Source organism: Vulpes vulpes, chromosome X (genome assembly GCF_048418805.1).
Source record: "Vulpes vulpes isolate BD-2025 chromosome X, VulVul3, whole genome shotgun sequence".
Taxonomy (NCBI): Eukaryota; Metazoa; Chordata; class Mammalia; order Carnivora; family Canidae; genus Vulpes; species Vulpes vulpes.
This window is the reverse complement of record NC_132796.1, coordinates 41,527,710-41,546,654: the sequence shown is the minus strand read 5'-3', so window position 1 is coordinate 41,546,654 and position 18,945 is coordinate 41,527,710. Positions and strand designations below refer to the sequence as shown.

At 39.4% G+C, this 18,945-nt stretch overlaps 1 protein-coding gene and 1 non-coding gene across 8 annotated transcripts; one reads left to right on the top strand and one right to left on the bottom strand.

Moving 5' to 3' along the window:
• Positions 1-4,738: 4,738 nt before the first annotated feature.
• Positions 4,739-16,780, top strand: ZNF630 (zinc finger protein 630). Of its 7 annotated transcripts, none has more exons than XM_025982449.2 (5): positions 4,912-5,324; positions 8,670-8,773; positions 13,906-14,032; positions 14,293-14,388; positions 14,579-16,780. In XM_025982449.2, the coding sequence occupies exons 2-5, from the start codon at positions 8,759-8,761 to the stop codon at positions 16,303-16,305; spliced, it is 1,965 nt and encodes a 654-aa protein (XP_025838234.1). In that variant the 5' UTR covers positions 4,912-5,324; positions 8,670-8,758; the 3' UTR covers positions 16,306-16,780. The 7 variants fall into 7 exon arrangements, with proteins under 7 accessions (XP_025838233.1, XP_025838232.1, XP_025838234.1 ...); XM_072743260.1 differs by having other exon boundaries at positions 4,946-5,324; positions 14,293-14,361; XM_025982448.2 differs by lacking the exon at positions 8,670-8,773 and having other exon boundaries at positions 4,739-5,324; positions 14,293-14,361.
• On the bottom strand, positions 10,214-10,335 carry LOC112907310 (small nucleolar RNA SNORD22). Its single transcript, XR_011998370.1, has one exon. It is a non-coding gene; the product is annotated as a small nucleolar RNA SNORD22 (small nucleolar RNA).
• Positions 16,781-18,945: the final 2,165 nt, after the last annotated feature.

Below are 18,945 nucleotides of genomic sequence, written 5' to 3'. Positions count from 1 at the left end.
TGGACAGCCCCGGTGGCGCAGCGGTTTAGTGCTGCCTGCAGCCCCGGGGTGTGATCCTGGAGACCCGGGATCGAGTCCCATGTCAGGCTCCCTGCATGGAGCCTGCTTCTCTCTCTGCCTGTGTCTCTGCCTCTCTCTCTGTGTGTGTCTCTCATGAATAAATACATAAAGTCTTAAAAAAAAGAAAATTAAAAAAGATTTATTTACTTATTTGAGAGAGAGTGTGTGTGAGCAGGTGGGGGAAAGGGAGAGAATCTGGAGCATACTCCCTGCTGAGTGCAGAGCCAAATGCTGAATTCAGGGCTTGATCTCACAACCCTGAGATAATGACCTGAGCTGAAATCAACAGTCAGATGCTTAAATTACTGAGCCACCTAGGCACCCCTTAAGACTTTATTTTTTATAAAATAAAAAGATTTTATTTTTTATAAAATAAAAAGATTTTATTTTTTATAATCTCTCTATCCAATTTGGGGCTTGAACTTACAACTCCAAGATCAAGAGGCACATGCACTACTGACCAAGTCAGCCTGGTGCCCCAAATCCAGTAGCTTTTTATTAAATGCCATTGGATTTTCTACAAAGATGGTCATGTCATCTCTGACGTTGTCTTGTTTTTAACAATGAACTTTCTTTTAACCATAGATTTGTCATTTTAATGTGTTCCTCAATACTCCACCCTAAAATATGTATTGAAAAGTAAAAACAGAGCCATTCCACAAAACCTTTTATTGAGCTTTTGCTACTATACTCACTATAAATAAACCATTAGAACAGTGGTTCTCAATCAGGGGTGATTTTGCTCCCCAATGGACATTTGGCAATGCCTGCAAAGTTTTGTTTCTTACAACTGGGAGGAGGCTACTAGGATCTAGTGGGTAGAGGCCAGGAATGATGCTAAACATCCTACAATGCACAAGATAGCCTTCCACAACAAAGAGCTATGTAGCCCTAAATGTCAATACTGTTAAGGTTCAGAAATTCTGCACTAGAAATCAGTACATACACAGATGTGATCCTCACAATAAATGTCTTATTCAGACAACACATTGTAGACAAATGTAGCAGGGCTCATTTAAATTTCATATAAATTTTATCCTTTCCCCCAAAACTGTAAAAAAGTACCTTATATACCTTATATACCTGATTCACCATGTTAGATGCCCGCATTGTCTCTGGTTTTCTCTGCTTATCTCTTTCTCTTTATCTCCTTCTCTCCATTCTCTTTCTCTTATAGTCTCTCAGAGGCCTCTCTCCTTCTCCCACAGGCTTCCTCTTTTGTTCTCTTTACCTCTTGACTAAAGGTGTTGGCTGTAGCACCTAATACAACTACAAATAGGGGCAGTGACATTGTCTTTAATCACCTGTTGCTGTCACATCCTGGGGGACCCTGACAGTGCTGACACCCCATTGAGGTCACCGGTGCATCATTCCCTCCCAGCTTTGAATGAAATAATTCACTGCAAACCACCTCTGAAGATGTGGCATTAGCCACCAGGGAGGCAGCAAGGGGTAGTTGAGGAACTCCCAGCATCATCTTCCCACTTAGGTCCAAGACTCCTGAACTGGAAAGGGCCCATCTGCTCAGCCGTCCCTCTGCCCATGTGGTAGGTTTTCATGGTTGTTTTTTTTTTTCTTATACCTACAAACTTCTTGTTTTTTTTGCCAAAAAACAAAAAACAAAAAACCTTCAAGTATATATTGCATAATTAACCGGATTTTATTTAGAGGACAACCTTAATTCATATTTGTTAGTTAGAAAAACAATTTTGTTACATTTTATTTCCTACCATTGTAGCAATTACTCTAGAGATAAGAACTATATATTGGCTGCCCTGGTGTACAGGACAAACTTTATCTTTAAAAAACAAACAAACCCTAAATTAAATAAAATGGTGAAACTCCTCAATTTCTGAGTCTAGACTGAACAATCTAACAACAAAGAGCTTAGGTGAATCTTACCTCCCTTCAACACATCAAACCAGGGAATACAGAAGGCAAGGACATTTGCAATCAGGGCTTTGGAGACATTTACTGCAGAAGGGAACTGGAGCATAGAATCATGGAGAACATATCTCCTGGGGCCCAGCACCTTCCCCCTGAGCCTGAACATGAAATAATAATGAATCTATGTCCCTCAGTTATGAACTTTGGTCCTTGTTCTCCATTAATTTTTCCACTCTCATAGACACTCAGGTCTGACCTTGCACCTGGTTCTCTGCTCAGTTTTCTCTCTGCACAGGCTGCTATTAATGTGTCTGCCATTAATGCTCCACTTGTTGGGGGCATTTAATTTAGGTCTCTGTCAACTCATTATTCTATCATCAATTTACTCTGTCATGAAAACCAAACATGAGTCTTTACTTTTTCGATCAATGCCTAATATGATCTGTAAATAAAATCCAAGTCTTTTAAAAACATTAGTTTCCCCTGTTGATCTATATATTAAATCAAGATTGCAGTTATATAGATTTTACCATCAATGCCCCTTTTTTTCTAACCTTGACTCTGGCTGTCTATTAAATCTTTATTCATTGATGATCCTTTAACCTTAAACCCAGGGCTTTGTTAAGTATTCTACCATCAATGTGTCTATGTTCTAGATCTTAAACCTAGACTTCTGTTAACTTTTCCACCAGCAATGCTCTTATGATCATTATCTAGGGTCCAAGTGCCTATTGAGATTTCCATCAGTTTCCTTTGTTCTGAACTTGAACCCAGGCCTTTGAAGAAATCCGGAGAGAACAGCATGGGCCCCTTAATCGATACCCATCTGGTTTGAATTCAAGCCAGATCTACTGGAATAATAGCTTTTCCCCATTAATACCTTGTGCCTCAGTCAATAGTCTTCCACTACTGACCCTCTGAATATGTTATCTTACATGAAAAAGGGACTTTGTAATCTTTAAAAAGGGGGGTAGCAATGCCTGGGTGGCTCAGTAGTTGAGTGTTTGCCTTCAGCTCAGGTCGTGATCCTGAGGTCCTGGGATGGAGTCCCACATTGGGCTCCCCATAGGGAGCCTGCTTCTCTCTCCTCCTGTGTCTCTGCCTCTCTCTCTGCCTCTCTTATGAATAAATAAATAACATCTTTTTTAAAATTTAAAAAGGTAATTCATAGATATGATTAAATTAAAAATCTTGAGATGGGTAGATTATTACAGATTATCAGATGTGTCCATTCATAGATATGATTAAATTAAAAATCTTGAGATGGGTAGATTATTACAGATTATCAGACGTGTCCATTCATAGATATGATTAAATTAAAAATCTTGAGATGGGTAGATTATTACAGATTATCAGACGTGTCCATTCATAGATATGATTAAATTAAAAATCTTGAGATGGGTAGATTATTACAGATTATCAGATGTGTCCAATGTAATCACAAGGGTCCTTATAAGAAGGAAAGAGCACGGTCAGAGTCAAAGAAGGTGTGATGGTGGAAGCAAAAGATCATAGTCAGAAAGAGATATGGCATGCTACTTTTCTGGCTTTGAAGATGGAAGAAGGGGTTACGAGCCAAGGAAGACAGCTGGCCTCTAGAAGCTAGAAAATGCAAGGAAATGGATTCTTCCCTAGAGCCTTCCCAGGGAGTATGATTCTATTAATACCTTGATTTCAGCCCAGGGAAACTCACTTTAGACTTCTGACCTTCAGAACTGTAAAATAATAAACTTGTGTTGTTTTATTATTTATTTATTTATTTATTTATTTATTTATTTATTTATTTTTTAACTTGTGTTGTTTTAAACCTGTAAGTTTGTGGTACTCTGTTAGAGCAGCAATAGGAAACTACTAAAGGCATCTTTGAAAAATTCTGCCATTGATGCCCATCTGCCCAACACCCAAACCATGTCCTTATTAAGCTTCCACCATCCATGCCCCTCTGTGTGACCTCAAATCCTAACCATTGTTAATTGTTCCACCATCAAAATCCCTTATCTATGTCCTCCAACCTGGATGTCTATTAACTTAAGGGCCTTTGTAATTAGGCCGTCACTGATGCTTCCCTCAAGTTTGAAACGGAAGTTAGCATTTCCGTTTCAAAACCTCTCTGGAAAGACTTCATAACTAGGCCACTATTTTACCATCAGTGCCCTTCTGGTGTGACCTAGAAATAAGATTAAAAAATATATTTTTTATTTAGGGACGCCTGGGTGGCTCAGTGGTTGGGCATCTGCCTTTGGTTCAGGTCGTGATGCCCCTGTCCTGGAATCAAGTCCCGCATCGTGCTCCCCACGGGGAGCCAGCTTCTCCCTCTGCCTATGTCTCTGCCCCTCTCTCTCTGTGTCTCTGAGACACAGGCAGAGACATAAGCAGGCTCCCTTGCAAGGAGCCCGATGTGGGACTCGATCTCAGACCCCAGGATCACGTCCAGGATCTAGTCTTCTGTTAAGTTTTCTAAAATCAATGCCTCCTTAAGTTTTAGCCATAAACCTTTGCCTCTCATACTTCTTTCAGCTTTGATAATAAGACTGCAATAGAGCCACATCAGCCCACATTAAGAGACCGGGCAGGAAGTCCGGCCTGTGCGTGACAAGAAAGGGCGGGCCTTCTGTGTCCGAATGAGCCAATAGAAGAGCAGGAGCGCCGTAAAGCGGAGCCTTGAGTGACAGACGAGTCGGGGGCTCCGCCCCATCGAAGGAACAATAGGAAGGCTGGACGGCGGTGACGTTAAGCTGTGAGAGGCAGGCGGGGTGTGCGAGTGAGAGAATACGTTAAGTCAAAAGACTTCACTTTCACCAGAGGTTTAGAAATGTGTCTTCTGCCGAGCTGTCTCCCGGGCGGTGCTTCTACCCTCCGGCCTTACCACTGCCTCCCCGCTCCCCCCCTTGGGCCCGGTTCCCACCGAACACCCTTACCCGCCCGTCGCCACGCCTTTGCTCGGCCCGGCCTTTGCCCATGGCCGGGAACGCCCATTCACCCGCCCGGAACCGTCGCTACATAGCCGAGCCTCACACTGCTTTCGAAGCACAAATTCCGAAAACCCTGCCTCGGAAATAGCACGGGGACTTCCCGGACGCTAAAACGCAAATCTCTTCTGGCTGGAATGGGAGCCTCAGGAAGCAGTGCGAGGCCCTGGCCATTTTCCTGGCCGGCAGAGTTCCCGGCGCAGACTGAATGCCGCCATTTTTGTTACTGGTAGAGTTCGGCTTGGAGGCTGTTTCTGAGCCTGCGAAAGATAAGCTGATGCGTCATCCAGACCCACCAGGAGGGCTGGAGGAGACAGGGAATTTTGGGCGATGTTGAGCCCATTTGTGGAAGCAGGGAGCCAAGCTCGACTTGAGAAGGAGCTTTGGGGTCCTGAGAGCAGAGCCAGGGTGAGGGGCCCGGTTGAGTGATGTGGGTCTGTGTGGTCAGTGATGGGGACATGTGGAAGGACTAATGAGGGGGTCCTTTGGACTGAATGATGTAGAGGGAAGTGATAGGGAAGGGAGTCTGTAGGACTGTGTGTGGGATATGTGATGAGTTTATGGAAGTGAGCAATGGGGTCTGCAGGGTGAATGATGGGGTTTCTAGTAAGTGAGGGAAAGGGATTTGTGGGGGTGAATGAATGGAGTCTGGGCTGAGTGATGGAGAGTCTATCCAATGAGCAATGGTGTCTTAGGGTGAGTGATAAGTTTTCAAGGCAGTGAGTGAAAGGGGTTTGTAAGGTGAGTGATGGAGAGTTTGTTGGGTGAATGATGGGGGGTCTGGGGGGAGCAATGGGGTGGTCTTTAGGGTGAGTGATGAGAGTCTATGGGGACTGGAATGGGAGTATGTAGTGTCAATGTTGGGATTCTGTGCGGTCCATGATGGGTGGCTCTTTGAGATCAATAATACATCCATGAATAAACAAAAATCCTTGCCCGTGTGGTGGCAACATTCCAATGGAGGGGTCAGACATCCAGGCTTTAATTTGTAATTCCCTGATGACTACTTTTTCATATATGTTTTGATCTCTTAGATCCTTCTTTGTGAGGCACCTGTTCACATCTCTTGCTCATTTTCCTATTGGATGTTTGCCTTATTGATTTGTAGGGTTTGTTTTTATATATTCTGATACTTACTATTCCTTTATCAATGATCCGTGTTTTGCAAATATTTCCTTGGTTTTTGGCTTCTCTTTTCCTTGTTGTGTCTTTGAATATTAAGGTTTTATTTATTTATTTATTTAAAAGATTTTCTTTATGTATTCATGAGAGACACACACAGGGAGAAAGGCAGAGACACAGGCAGAGGGAAAAGCAGGCTCCATGCAGGGAGCCCGACTCCCGATATCGAGGTCTCCAGGATCACGCCCTGGGCTGAAGGCGGTGCTAAACCGCTGAGCTACCCAGGGATCCCTATTTAATTTATTTTAAAAGATTGTATTTATTTATTCATGAGAGACACACAGAGAGAGGCAGAGACATAAGCAGAGGAAGAAGCAGGCTCCCTGAGAGGAGCCTGATGCGAGACTCGATCCCAGGACCTGGGAATCATGCCTGAGCCAAAGGCAGACGCTCAACCACTGAGCCACCTAGGCATCCTAATATTAAGGTTTCAAGTTAACTTTGAACTGTAAAGCACGATGTAAATTTAGAGTTTCGTTATTCTCAAGTTAAAAATCAGACAATGTCCTTTGTAATTTAGGATGAGAATTAGTTTTTTAGGGCATTCAGAAATAAACAGAGCAGAGTTGCATCTCTGAAAACTTTGATCTAGGGAGGAGTTCTCTGCTTTTTGTTTTCCCACCACCCCACCCCCTGGTCACTGGCTGTGTGATCATAGAGAAGTCACTCAACCTCTTTAGGCCTCAGTTTCCTCACTGTGAAATGAGAATAATAGCAGAGTCTATCCTTTGAGGCTTGTGATGTTAAGTGAGTTAATACCTGATTATTATTTATTCACCTTGGTTTTGTAGCACTGATCTTGGATATATTTCATGGATCTTCCATGAACTCAAGGTCAGTTCTATTCATGTAATAGCCAAGAAAATAGAATAAAGGAAATTAAATGCCAAGGAATAAGATTTTGTCAGGTAGGGTTGATCTCTGGAGGGCCACAAACCATTGTGATGTCTTGGGGAACAGATGTTGTTATTAAATAATTGGGAGTGTGATCTTGTGGTCTGCCTCTTCTTCATTTTGTAGCTATGTTTCCATGCTATTAACTTTATTTCCATAATACTACTAAGCTTATTTCTATGGAAATTTTCAAACATTCAGCAAAATAGAGGGACTTATATAATTAACCCCCATTACGTCCATCACCCAGTCATCAATCATCACCCGATGGCCACTGTTGTTTCATCTAGACCAGGGGATGGAAAACTATAGGCAGTGGGCCATATCTGGCCTCCTGCTGTTTTTATACAGCCATATGCTACAAATGGTTTTCACATTTTTTAATGTTTGGAAAAAATCAGAAGAAGAATAATATTTTGTGACATGAAAATGATTAAAATTCAAATTATAGTGTTACTAAATGAGGTTTTTAAACAGTAGTATTAAAATTTCTTTTTTTACAGAGAGAGAGAGCAGTGGGAGTGGAGGGGCAGAGGGAGAGAGAGAAAATCTCAAGCAGGCTTCACGTTCAGTGCAGAGCCCCATGCAGGGCTTGGTCCCACCACCTGTAGATCATGACCTGAGTTGAAACCAAGAGTTGGAGGCTTAACCAACTGAGCCACCCACGTGCTCCATAAATGAAGTTTTATTAGAACACAGCCAATAAACAGAATTGGCTTACATATTGTCTGTGGCTGCTTTCAATCGCTGAGTGGTTACAACAGAGACTGTAGGCTTCACAAATCTGAAATGTTTACTATCTGTCTCTATACAGAGAAAGTTTTCCAATTCCTAATTTAGATCACCCATTTATTTCTCCCTCCCAGATTGTTTTTTCTTTGTTACTGATAACATAAAATGCACAAATATTAAGTGTATAGTTGAATGAATCTTTACATATGTAGTCCTTATTATTTTGAAAGAAACCCCAGATGTATCATGATGCAGGTGCCTGGGTGGCTCAGTGGTTGTGTCTGCCTTTGGCTCAGGTTGTGATCCTTGGGGCCCGGGATTGAGGTCTGCATCAGGCTCCTCTCGGGGAGCTTGCTTCTCTCTCTGTCTCTCTCTCTGCCACTCTCTCTGTGTCTCTCATGAAAAAATAAAATCTTAAAAAAAGACTTCATCATGTATTTGTAAAAGATAAGGTCTTAAATGTCAATATTATTATTTGAGGTAAAATATTTAACAATAGTAATGTCAGATCATCACTGGTTAAATTTCCTTTTTTCTATTACATTTCTTAATATCAAATATCTAGTCAGGGTTCAAACTTTAATGATTATCTCAAAGATTTTTATATCTGTTCAAATTAAGATCTAGACAAGGTCCATACTTTACAGTTGGTTGTTGTATCTCTTGAGCCTCTTAATTGTCTTTGGTGTTACTTTAAATGGTCACCTGCCTTTCTATCTCTTGGAGGTTCCATAAATTATTTTCTCAGTCCTCAGTGATTGGGCATTTTGAGAATATTTTCAGAATTATGGTGTTAAAGACAAAACTGTGATAAAAGTTCCTTCAGTTAAATCTCTGCACAATCCATGATTGTTACCTTAGAATAAAGTTCTAGAAATGGAATTGCTAGTCAGATGATAAACACAAGTTAGCAATAAATTAACAAGCAACACATTTTACATTCAGCCATTGAAGAGTAGTTAACCCAGCTTGGTCTCTGAAGACTCTTCTGTACCCCACTGCACCCGCAATTGCTTTCCAAAGACAAACAGAAAATGACTGAGTCCCAGGTAAGTTGTTTGTTTCCCACTTGGTTTTCCCACAGTAAAATGAGAAAGGGCAATACATTGGCAATAAGAATTGGAGAAATCTAGACAGAATAGAAGATCAGGATGCAGGTAAAGTTGCTGTTAAGATACATAGATTATCTGGCCTTGCTTCATATAAACTGAGCTAAACATTTTACCTTTGAGCTTCCTGGAAGCCACAGTGAAAATGGCAAAGGGGATATATCAGATGGTTTGCATTCTTCATCAAGAGAAATCACTTTATCAGTCTAGCTCTTCAGCAGGTCAAGATTTCTGGGACTTTAGCTGAAGAAATTTGATTGTTGAGTTTTCCTAAAGGCCAATGTGGTATTATCGGTAGTTGTTTCAAAGAGGCTATTTTTAGTTACAATTTTCTGGCAGAGGCTTAGAGGGTAGGTGGTTTCCTGGTTTTCCATGGCCCCTTTGCTATCATCTCATAGTTTGTGGGCTCATGCTCCAATGCAAGGCCAGTTTCCTTCTTTGCTCTTCCCTTTTATGTCTTTTTATCCCCTCTTTGCAAGGGTAATTTATACATGGTGCAAATAATGTAAATAATATTGCAAAGTAAAACTTAAAAAGTAAGGGAAATATCTCTGTAATCTAACTTCTGCCCTCTCCTCTGGCATAACTAGTATTATGTAGTTTGGGGATGATCTTTCCAGATACATATAACCTCTGTGTGTATAGATATATATGTATAAATGTGTGCTAGTGATTTTATTATTTTCATGTATTTTTCTTTACCATACACATTATATTCTGTAACTTAAAAAGAATGTATTGCTAAAACATTTCCAGGCACCTGGGTGGCTCAGTAGGTTAAGTGTCTGCCTTTGACTTAGGTCATGATCCCAGGGTCCTGGGATCTAGCCTCACATTGGGCTCCCTGCTCAGCAGGGAGTCTGCTTCTCTTTCTCCCTCTGCCTGTTGATCCTCCTGCTCTGCTCTCGCTCTCTCTCTCTCTCTCTGTCAAATAAATAAAAATCTTCAAAAAAATTCCAACACATATAGTTTTTACATTTTATTATGGGAAATTTCAATTTTGAGCATACACAAATGTAGATTTTTGTGAACGTCTTTGTGCTTATCACCCAGTTGCAAATATTATCAACTGGTGGCCAATCTTGTTATATCTATGGTTAATCTTCACCCATTTCTGTCATCTCCTCCTCATCATTATCATCAAGCCAGTCTTTTTTTTTTTGAAGGTTGAACTGTTATTCAGCAAGGTTCAAACAATTGTATGCTAATTTCCACATCTAGATTGCACAAAAAATGACTTGAAAATTTCCTTTTGGTATCCCTGAAGAACTGGATTCCTGTTATATAGGCTTTGTTCTTTCTTTAGACCTATAAAAATATATGTACAATTGACTTCAACAAGTGATTTATTCCCCTTTCCCATATTTAGAAATCCCTATGATCCCTCAGACAGTTCCTTCTGGAGCAAGCCTCCTCCGTTTCCCCAGCCAGCCCCAGTGGGTTCACCTAAGCCAGTCTTTTTTTTAAAAAAAAAAAAAGATTTTATTTATTCATTTATGAGAGAGAGAGAGAGAGAGGCAGAGACACAGGCAGAGTGAGAAGCAGGCTCCCTGCAGGGAGCCCAATGTGGGACTGGATCCCTGGACTCCAGGATCATGCCCTGGGCTGAAGGCAGGCACTAAACTGCTGAGCCACCTGGGGATCCCCCTAAGCCAGTCTTCTATTAATATTTTGTTGAGGATTTTTCCATGAGACATATTGGTCTGTAATTTTTCTTGTATTCTTGCTTGTGTTTTGGAATCACAGTTATGTTGACTTTATTTAACAAGTTGGGAGGTATTCTCTGAAAGAGTTTGGGTAAGATTAGTATTATTTCTGTCTTGAATATTTGGAAGAGTTCTCCAGTGAAGTCATCAGGGTGTGGAGTTTTCTTTGTGGGTAGGTTTTTAATTATGAATTTGACTTACTGAAAATATTTAGTACCATTAAGATTTTCGATTTCTTTGTATATTGCTTTTGTTAAGTTGTGATTTTCAAGTAATTTGTCCAGTTTGTCTAAGTCAGGGGTCAGCAAACTTTTTCTGCAGAAGGCCAGATAGAAATATTTTAGGCATGTAGGCCATATGGTCTCTATTGCAACTACTCAGCTCTGTTTTTGTAGGTTGAAAGCAGCTGTAGACAATATGCAAACCAATGAGCATGGCTGTAATCCAACAAAATTTTATTTATAGATGCTCAAAGTTGAATTTCATATAATTTTCACATGCCACAAAATATTCTCCTTTGACTTTTTTCTTCAACCATTTAAAAGTGTAAATACCATTCTTAGCTCTCTGGGCCAGATTTGGCCTGAGTGTTATACTCTGCTGTCCTAAGATCTGTATTGTCAAATTTCTTGTCATAAAATTGTTCATAGCATCCTTTTACTATTCTTTTAATGTTTGTAGGATACCAGCCCCTTGTTGATGGGCTCTTTTATTGTTCTGTTTTTTTCTTTGATGTCTGACAGTAATAAGGATAAGAATAATTACAGCTACTGTTTATTGAATGCTTACTTTGTGCCCGGCACCATTATAATAAGTTATAATGGAATTACTTTGTGCTGAATACTATTATTATCTCTGTTTTTCAGAGAAAAAAAGCAGGGGCATGGCTAGTACATAGGTTAGCCAGGACTCTAAAGCAGGAAAGTCACAAATAAAGGAACAACCTTATCAAATATTTATGTAGACCAAATTCTTGGACATGACTGTGCTAGATCAGAGAGCAAAGCCTGTTTAAAATTTAAAGGATGTTTCTCAAATTGTATTTTGATATTATATAATTAGCTTCTACATGTGGCTATAAATCATTTACAAGGAGGCCCATTTCCCAATATTTTTCTTACTACTAGATAGCATCGGTGTTTTTCATTCTTACTATTTTTATGGTTGACCATTGTATCTTATTTTCATTTGCTTTTCATTAATGATTAAATGAAATTCGGCATTTTCCCCACATATTTGCCATTTAAAAATTTCTCCATCAATCTCCCTTTTTGTCAGTCTTTTGCTTATTGCTTTCTATGAGCTTTTTTATATGAGTGATATGAATTTTGAAGTACACATTACAAACTTTTATTTTTTGGCTATTTGTTTGTCTTGTTGGCTGTGTTCTCTCACTAGAATATGAGATGCTTGAGGGAAGATATTTTTGCCAGATTTCTTTTTTGCTGTATCCCCAGTTTCTAGAATAATGCCTGATATTCAGTGGGGTCTCAATAACTGCTTGCTGAATAGATGAATTTTTTTCACCTAAAAGTATATTTTAGAGATTGTTACATATCATTCCTTGTTGCTTTTTATGGTTGTTAATGGTATTCCCTTATGGGGATTGAAGCATAATTTATCCAATCCCCCATAAGGTTGCCTTCATTATTTTGCAATTATAAACAGTACTGTAGTGAAATGACTTCACATATGATGTTTTGCTCACATATATGAGTATATGTGTTGAATAATTTCTAGAAATGGAATTGCTAATCAGATAGTATATACATTTAAATTTTGATGGATATTGTCAAATAAATTGCCTTCAAAATATATTGTACCAGTGTATACCCATAATTTGAGTGTGTTCCTTTTTTGATATCTTTACCAACTTCATGACTTCTTAAACTCTAATCTTTGATAATATGTAAGAAAAATATGATGTTTGTTTGTTTTCATTTACATCTCTCTTCACGTGAATGAAGTTGAACATCATTTTTAATGTTTAAAAGCCATTTGCATTTCCTTCTCTGTGAATTGATGGTCATGTCCTCTGATTATTTTTTATTTATTTATTTTTTAAAGATTTTATTTATTTATTCATGAGAGACACAGAGAGAAAGAGAGGCAGAGACACAGGCAGAGGGAGAAGCAGGCTCCATGCAGGGAGCCCGATGTGGGAATCCATCCTGGGTCTCCAGGATCACACCCTGGGCTGAAGGCAGACACTAAACCGCTGAGCCACCCGGGTTGCCCCTCTGATTATTTTTTAAAAGGTTAAGTTGTTGGTCTTTTTCTTCTTGCTTTTTAGGAGTTCTATAAATTGAAGAAATTAGCTTTTTGTCCATTTTATGTGTTGTGCACATATATACTCCCCAGTTAGTTGCTTGTCCTTTGAGTTTGTTTATATTTTGCTATGCAATACATAAAGTAATCAAATTTACCGGTATTTTCCTTTGTAGCATCTGGATTTGTACCATGCCTAGTGAGAAGAGTTTTCTTCACTTTGAAATTATTTTTAAAAACTCTCTTGTCTTTATTTTATGACTTCTTTTTTTTGTTTAAAATTTTGTTATATCTCAAATTTATTTTTTTGTATAGTGTGAAATAAGGAGTCCAACTTTACTTTTTTTTCTGATAGCTACCCAGTTTTGAATAATCTGTCTTTTCTGGACTTATTTAGTTATAAATTTTATTTTTAAGTAATCTCTATACCCAGCTTGGGGCTCAGATTCACAAACCCGAGATCAAGTCACATGCTCCAGGGATACCTGGGTGGCTCAGTGGTTGAGTGTTTGCCTTTGGTTCAGGTTGTGATCTCGGGATCCTGGGATCAAGTCCCACATTGGCCTCCCTTTGGGGAACCTGCTTCTCTCTCTGCCTGTGTCTCGGCCTCTCTCTCTGTGTCTCTCATAAATAAATAAATAAACTCTTAAAAAAAAAAGAGTCACATGCTCCATTGACTGACCAGCCAGGCACCTCAACACTTATTTAAAATACTGCTTTAGGGATGCCTGGGTGGGTCAGTGCTTGAGTGTCTGCCTTTGGCTCAGGGCATGATCCTGGAGTCTCAGGATCGAGTCCCACATCGGGCTTCTTGCATGGAGCCTGCTTCTCCCTCTGCCTGCATCTGTGTCTCTCTGTGTCTCTTACGAATAAATGAAATCTTTTAAAAAATACCTCTTTATTATATATTAAATTTCTCATTTATTTACATCTAGTTTTAGACTGTTCATTCTGTTCCACTAGCTATTCTTGCTAATGGCAGAATTTTACAGTTTTTCTCATTAATAGCTACACAAAATGCTAATTAGGTATCCTACATGTATTAGTGTGGTAAAAATGATCAGAATGAGCAGATTGTATAAGAATGTGCTGTTATAGGAACTAGTGACATATGAGGATGTGGCTGTAGACTTCACCCAGGAAGAGTGGCAGCACCTGGACCCTGCTCAGAAGACCCTACATAGAGATGTGATGCTGGAGATCTACAGCCACCTGGTCTCTGTGGGTAAGGACAAATTCTCCATGTAGCAATGAATCAAATCCTCCTCATCCTTCTGAGCTTTCAAGGCCATGACCTTTATGATTTTCCATTAATAGGGTCCTTTCTTTTATAGTTTATATTTTATGTTTATATTTTTGGTGTATCTGGAATTTATTTTTGTGAGTTAAGGATCCATCTTTCCTGGGAGGCCCCTGAGACTGCTTCTTTTCCTCATGAATTTCTGAGCTGCCAAGGCCAAGACCGTTATAATTTTCCCTTAACAGGGTGTTCTGGTATAAAACCAGGTATAATCTTCAAGTTGGAATATGAAGAGGACCCATGGATCATAAAGAGTGAGTTGTCAAGGTGGATTCACTCAGGTAATTGAGAATTGGGTAGATGGCTGAGAGGGTATTTTCTTTATCTCTGACATCTTTGGCCTTCTTTCTAACTTAAAATGCATTAGGCCTTCTTTATAACATCCATCCTACATCAGCACTTTTCTAGCATTTCTATTTGTTGTTGTTTCCTTTTTTGGTTTCTATTTGATTTTATCTTTTCTTCTTTCAGACAGGGAGGAAAGCTTTGACTCTTCCCAGCAGGTCATTTCTGAAGAACTTTTGTTTCAAAAGGAGATAATGGAAAAATCCCCAAAGGATAATTCACTGTACTCTCTCTTAAAAGTCTGGCATATTGATGGTCAGATAGATAGATATCAAGGAAACCAAGACAGAGTTTTGAAGCAGATCACAGTCATTAGCCATGAAACAGTGGCCAGGGAGAAAGGGCCCAAGTGTAATACATTTGGAAAAATTTTTGGTGGCTGCATAGACCTTGATCCTTCATGTAAAAAACTCCATGATTTTGATTCATGTGAAAAGAGCTTGAAATCTAATTTAGACTCGCTGACATGCAGTAGGAGCTATGCAAGAAAGAGCCCCATTGAGATATTTGGATGTGGGACACCACCTAGCTATAGTGATTCCTGTTCTGTGCCTGAGAAAATTTACACGGGCATGAAACCCTGTGGACATAGTCAATGTGAAAAAGTCGTCAATCATAAACAAGTCCATATTCAGTATAAGAAAGGTCAAGCAGGTAAGAAACCCAATGTTTGTAGTGAGTGTGGGAAAGGCTTTATTAAGAAGTCACAGCTTATTATACATCAAAGAATTCATACTGGAGAGAAACCCTATGTGTGTGGAGATTGTGGAAAAGCCTTCAGCGAGAAATCACACCTCATTGTGCATCAGAGGATTCATACTGGGGAGAAACCTTATGAATGTACTGAGTGTGGGAGGACTTTCTCCCAGAAGTCACCCTTCATCGTTCATCAGAGAGTCCACACTGGAGAGAAACCTTATGAATGTTTTGAGTGTCAAAAAGCCTTCTCTCAGAAGTCACACCTCATCATACATCAGCGAGTTCATGCTAGAGAGAAGCCCTTTGAATGCAGTGAATGTGGAAAAGACTTCTGTGAGAAGTCTCACCTTTTTATACACCAGATAACTCATACTGGGGAGAGACCCTATGAATGTACCGAATGTGGGAAAACCTTCCCTCGGAAAACACAACTCATCATCCATCGAAGAACACATACTGGAGAGAAACCCTATAAGTGTAGTGAATGTGGAAAAACCTTTTGCCAGCAGTCTCACCTCATAGGGCATCAAAGAATCCATACAGGAGAGAAACCTTATGTATGTACTGACTGTGGAAAAGCCTTTTCCCAAAAGTCACACCTTACTGGACATCAAAGGCTTCATACAGGAGAGAAACCTTATATATGTACAGAATGTGGAAAAGCCTTCTCTCAGAAATCACCTCTTGTTATACACCAGAGAATTCATACAGGGGAAAAACCCTATGAGTGTAGGGACTGTGGCAAAACCTTCTCCCAGAAATCGCCCCTCATTATTCATCAGAGAATTCATACAGGGGAGAAACCCTATGAGTGTATGGAGTGTGGAAGGGCCTTTTCCCTGAAATCACACCTCATTATACATCAGAGAGCTCATGCTGGAGAGAAACCATATGAATGTAGTGAGTGTGGAAAGGTCTTCTGGGAGAAGTCTCCACTAGCTGTACATCAAAGAGCTCATACAAGGGAGAAACCCTCTGAATCTGCTGAATATGGGATGACCTTTTCTCGGAAATCACAGATGATCACATATGAGAGAACACACATGAGGGAGAAACCCTCCAAATGCAGTGAATGTGGGAAGGTATTCTGCCAGCATATACACCTCACTAGACAACAGAATCCACATAGGAGAGAAACCTCCTCTATGTACTGATTGTGAGAAGGGCCTTCCCAAAAGGCAGATCTCACTGTGCATGAAAAATCTCACACTGAACAGAAATCCTATGGATATGTTGGTCATGAAAAAATGCAGCACCTCCTCAACTGTAGAACAGACAGATCTGTTCCTAAGTGTTTTTTTTTTTTTAGAGATTTTGTTTATTTATCTATTTGAGCAGGGGTGAGGAGCAGAGGGAGAGGGACAAGCTGTCTCTGTGCTGAGCTTGGAGCCTGATGGGGAACTAGATGTCAGGTGTCTGAGATCATGACCTGAGCCGAAATCAAGAGTTGGATGCTTAACTGACTGTGCCACCCAGGCACCCCATTCCTGAATATTTCTGATTACCCCTCCACAGAATGATCTGATCTGGCTCTCAGAATATTTTAAACACTGTAAATATGGAATGCATTTGCTCACCCTCAAAGTATCCCATCTCCTCTCACAGAATAAAATGTATCTGGAAGAATTAGCACTGTTTAGGTGTTATTTGGTCCTTGAAGGTCCTTTGTAGAACTCTCCTTGAATTTACTTGGGTATGGTACATTATTTGAAGGCAATCTCATTGTCATCTTTCTGTATTTCTTTCATCATATTTTCCCTCTCTAGATTACATATGTATTTATGTTGATATATCTGTCAATATATAGATATAGATATATGAATCCCTGTAATTTTCATAAATCATCCATTTCCTCAAAATTCTTAATATATTTGTGATATTTTAAGCATAGTTATTTCATATGATTCATTTAATTTTCTCTACATATGTAGTTATTTCTCCACTATCATTTTTCGTAGAGGCTATTTGTGACTTCTTTTTCCTCAATTAGGTAAACTAATACTAATGTTTTATTTATTTTATGCCCTCCCACCTAAAGACCAGTTCTTGCACTAATATATTTTTTAAATTTTCTGATCGATTCATTTGTACTTTTGTTTCATTAATGTCCTTCTATTTTCTTTCCTTTTTTTCTATCTTCTTTAGTAAAATGTGTGAGTCAATTAATCTCATTCTTTCTGTTTTGTTTATACATGTATTTTGGGCTGTGTATTAATCTGAGGACTACTTTAGCCATTTTTGGTTCAATTTTAGAGTATTCTGTGTTTTGGTAGGTTAAGTCCTACTGTTTAACCCAATTTTGTTTGTGGATAAAACAGATCTATTTAGTCATAGGCCTCCCAGCATATTGCCTGTTGTGCATCCTGTTTTCATTGCTTTTATGTCTTAATCTTTCATCATGTGTTCTACTTTCTTTTCTACTGTCTTGACTGTGTTATTTGTGTTCCAGAGCATAGCAAAGAGAGGGACACTTTACATATATCCTCTGTTGATAAATGCTTAAACGCTGTGGAGGAAGGTAAAGCAAAATAGAAGAACAAGGAGTGGCTTGTGGGTTCTGGGTGGGCAGGGATGGCCTCAATATACCATTTGAGCACAGATCTAAAGGAAGTGAGGGAATGTATGTTTGAAAGACAGCATGCCAAACAGAGGGAACAGGAAGTATAAAGGCCCTGAGGCAGAGGCATACCTGCCATCATGCAGCCTGAAATTACATCCCCAATGTATTCCAAAAATGCCTCAAGGATTAAATGGTTCCAGGTTATAGTGACCCCAGGTCACTGAAAGAAATAAATGTAAATTCACTCAACTATAAGCCACCTTTCAATCTGTAGATAAAATTCCAAGATATGAGAGCCAACAGTGGAAAAAATAATCACAAAACACACAAGTAAAGAGGACAATATTAGTAAGATCCATAAGAAGCAATAAACAGAATCAAATCGATAAAATTTCAGATATTAGAATGATCAGATATAGTCTATAAAATAAGGATTTATTTATTTATTTATTTTTAAAGATTTTATTTATTTATTCATGAGAGACACACAGAGAGAGAGAGAGAGGCAGAGACACAGGCAGAGGGAGAAGCAGGCTCCATGCAGGGAGCCCGACGTGGGACTTGATCCCAGGTCTCCAGGGTCAGGCCCTGGACCGAAGGTGGCACTAAACTGCTGAGCCACCCAGGCCGCTCCAAAATAAGGATATATTTAAAGTAACAAAAGAAGATTTATTAGTTTGCTAGGCCTGCTGTAAGAAAGTACCATAGATTAGGTGACTTAAACAAAAGAAATTTACTGTCTCACAGTTCTGGAGGCTAGAAGTCCAAAGTCAAGGTGTTGCCAAGTTTGGTTCCTTCTGAGGGCTATTAGGGAAAAATAAGTCCCAAGCCTCTCTCCTTGGCTTATAGATGGACATCTTCTCCCTATGCCACATTGTCTTCCCTTTCTGTTTGTTTCTGTGCCCAATTTCCCTTTTTTATAAGGACAGTAGTAATACTGGATTAGGGCCCAACTTAATGAACTGATCTTGATTACCTCTGTAAAGTACCTATTCCAAATAACATCACATTTTAAGGTATTGGGGGCTAGGACTTCAACATATGAATTTTTTGGGGGAAACAATTTAACCTGTAAAACAAGAATGAAACACATAAGTAAAGAATAAGAGAATCCAAAATGACTAAGCAGATTTTTAAGACTCTAACAGAATTTCTAGAAATGACAAATATAACATTTGAAAATAAATACTTAATAGGCAGGTTTAGGAGCAGATGAAGCTTTGCTGAACATAGA

Bases quoted from the DNA above. Each gene is read 5' to 3' on its own strand.
- ZNF630 (XM_025982447.2), top strand. From the start codon at position 5,247: ATGTTGAGCCCATTTGTGGAAGCAGGGAGCCAAGCTCGACTTGAGAAG. The intron at 14,033-14,292 runs GTAAGGACAAAT...TTCCCTTAACAG, and splicing joins CAGCCACCTGGTCTCTGTGG to GGTGTTCTGGTATAAAACCA. The intron at 14,389-14,578 runs GTAATTGAGAAT...TTCTTCTTTCAG, and splicing joins GTCAAGGTGGATTCACTCAG to ACAGGGAGGAAAGCTTTGAC.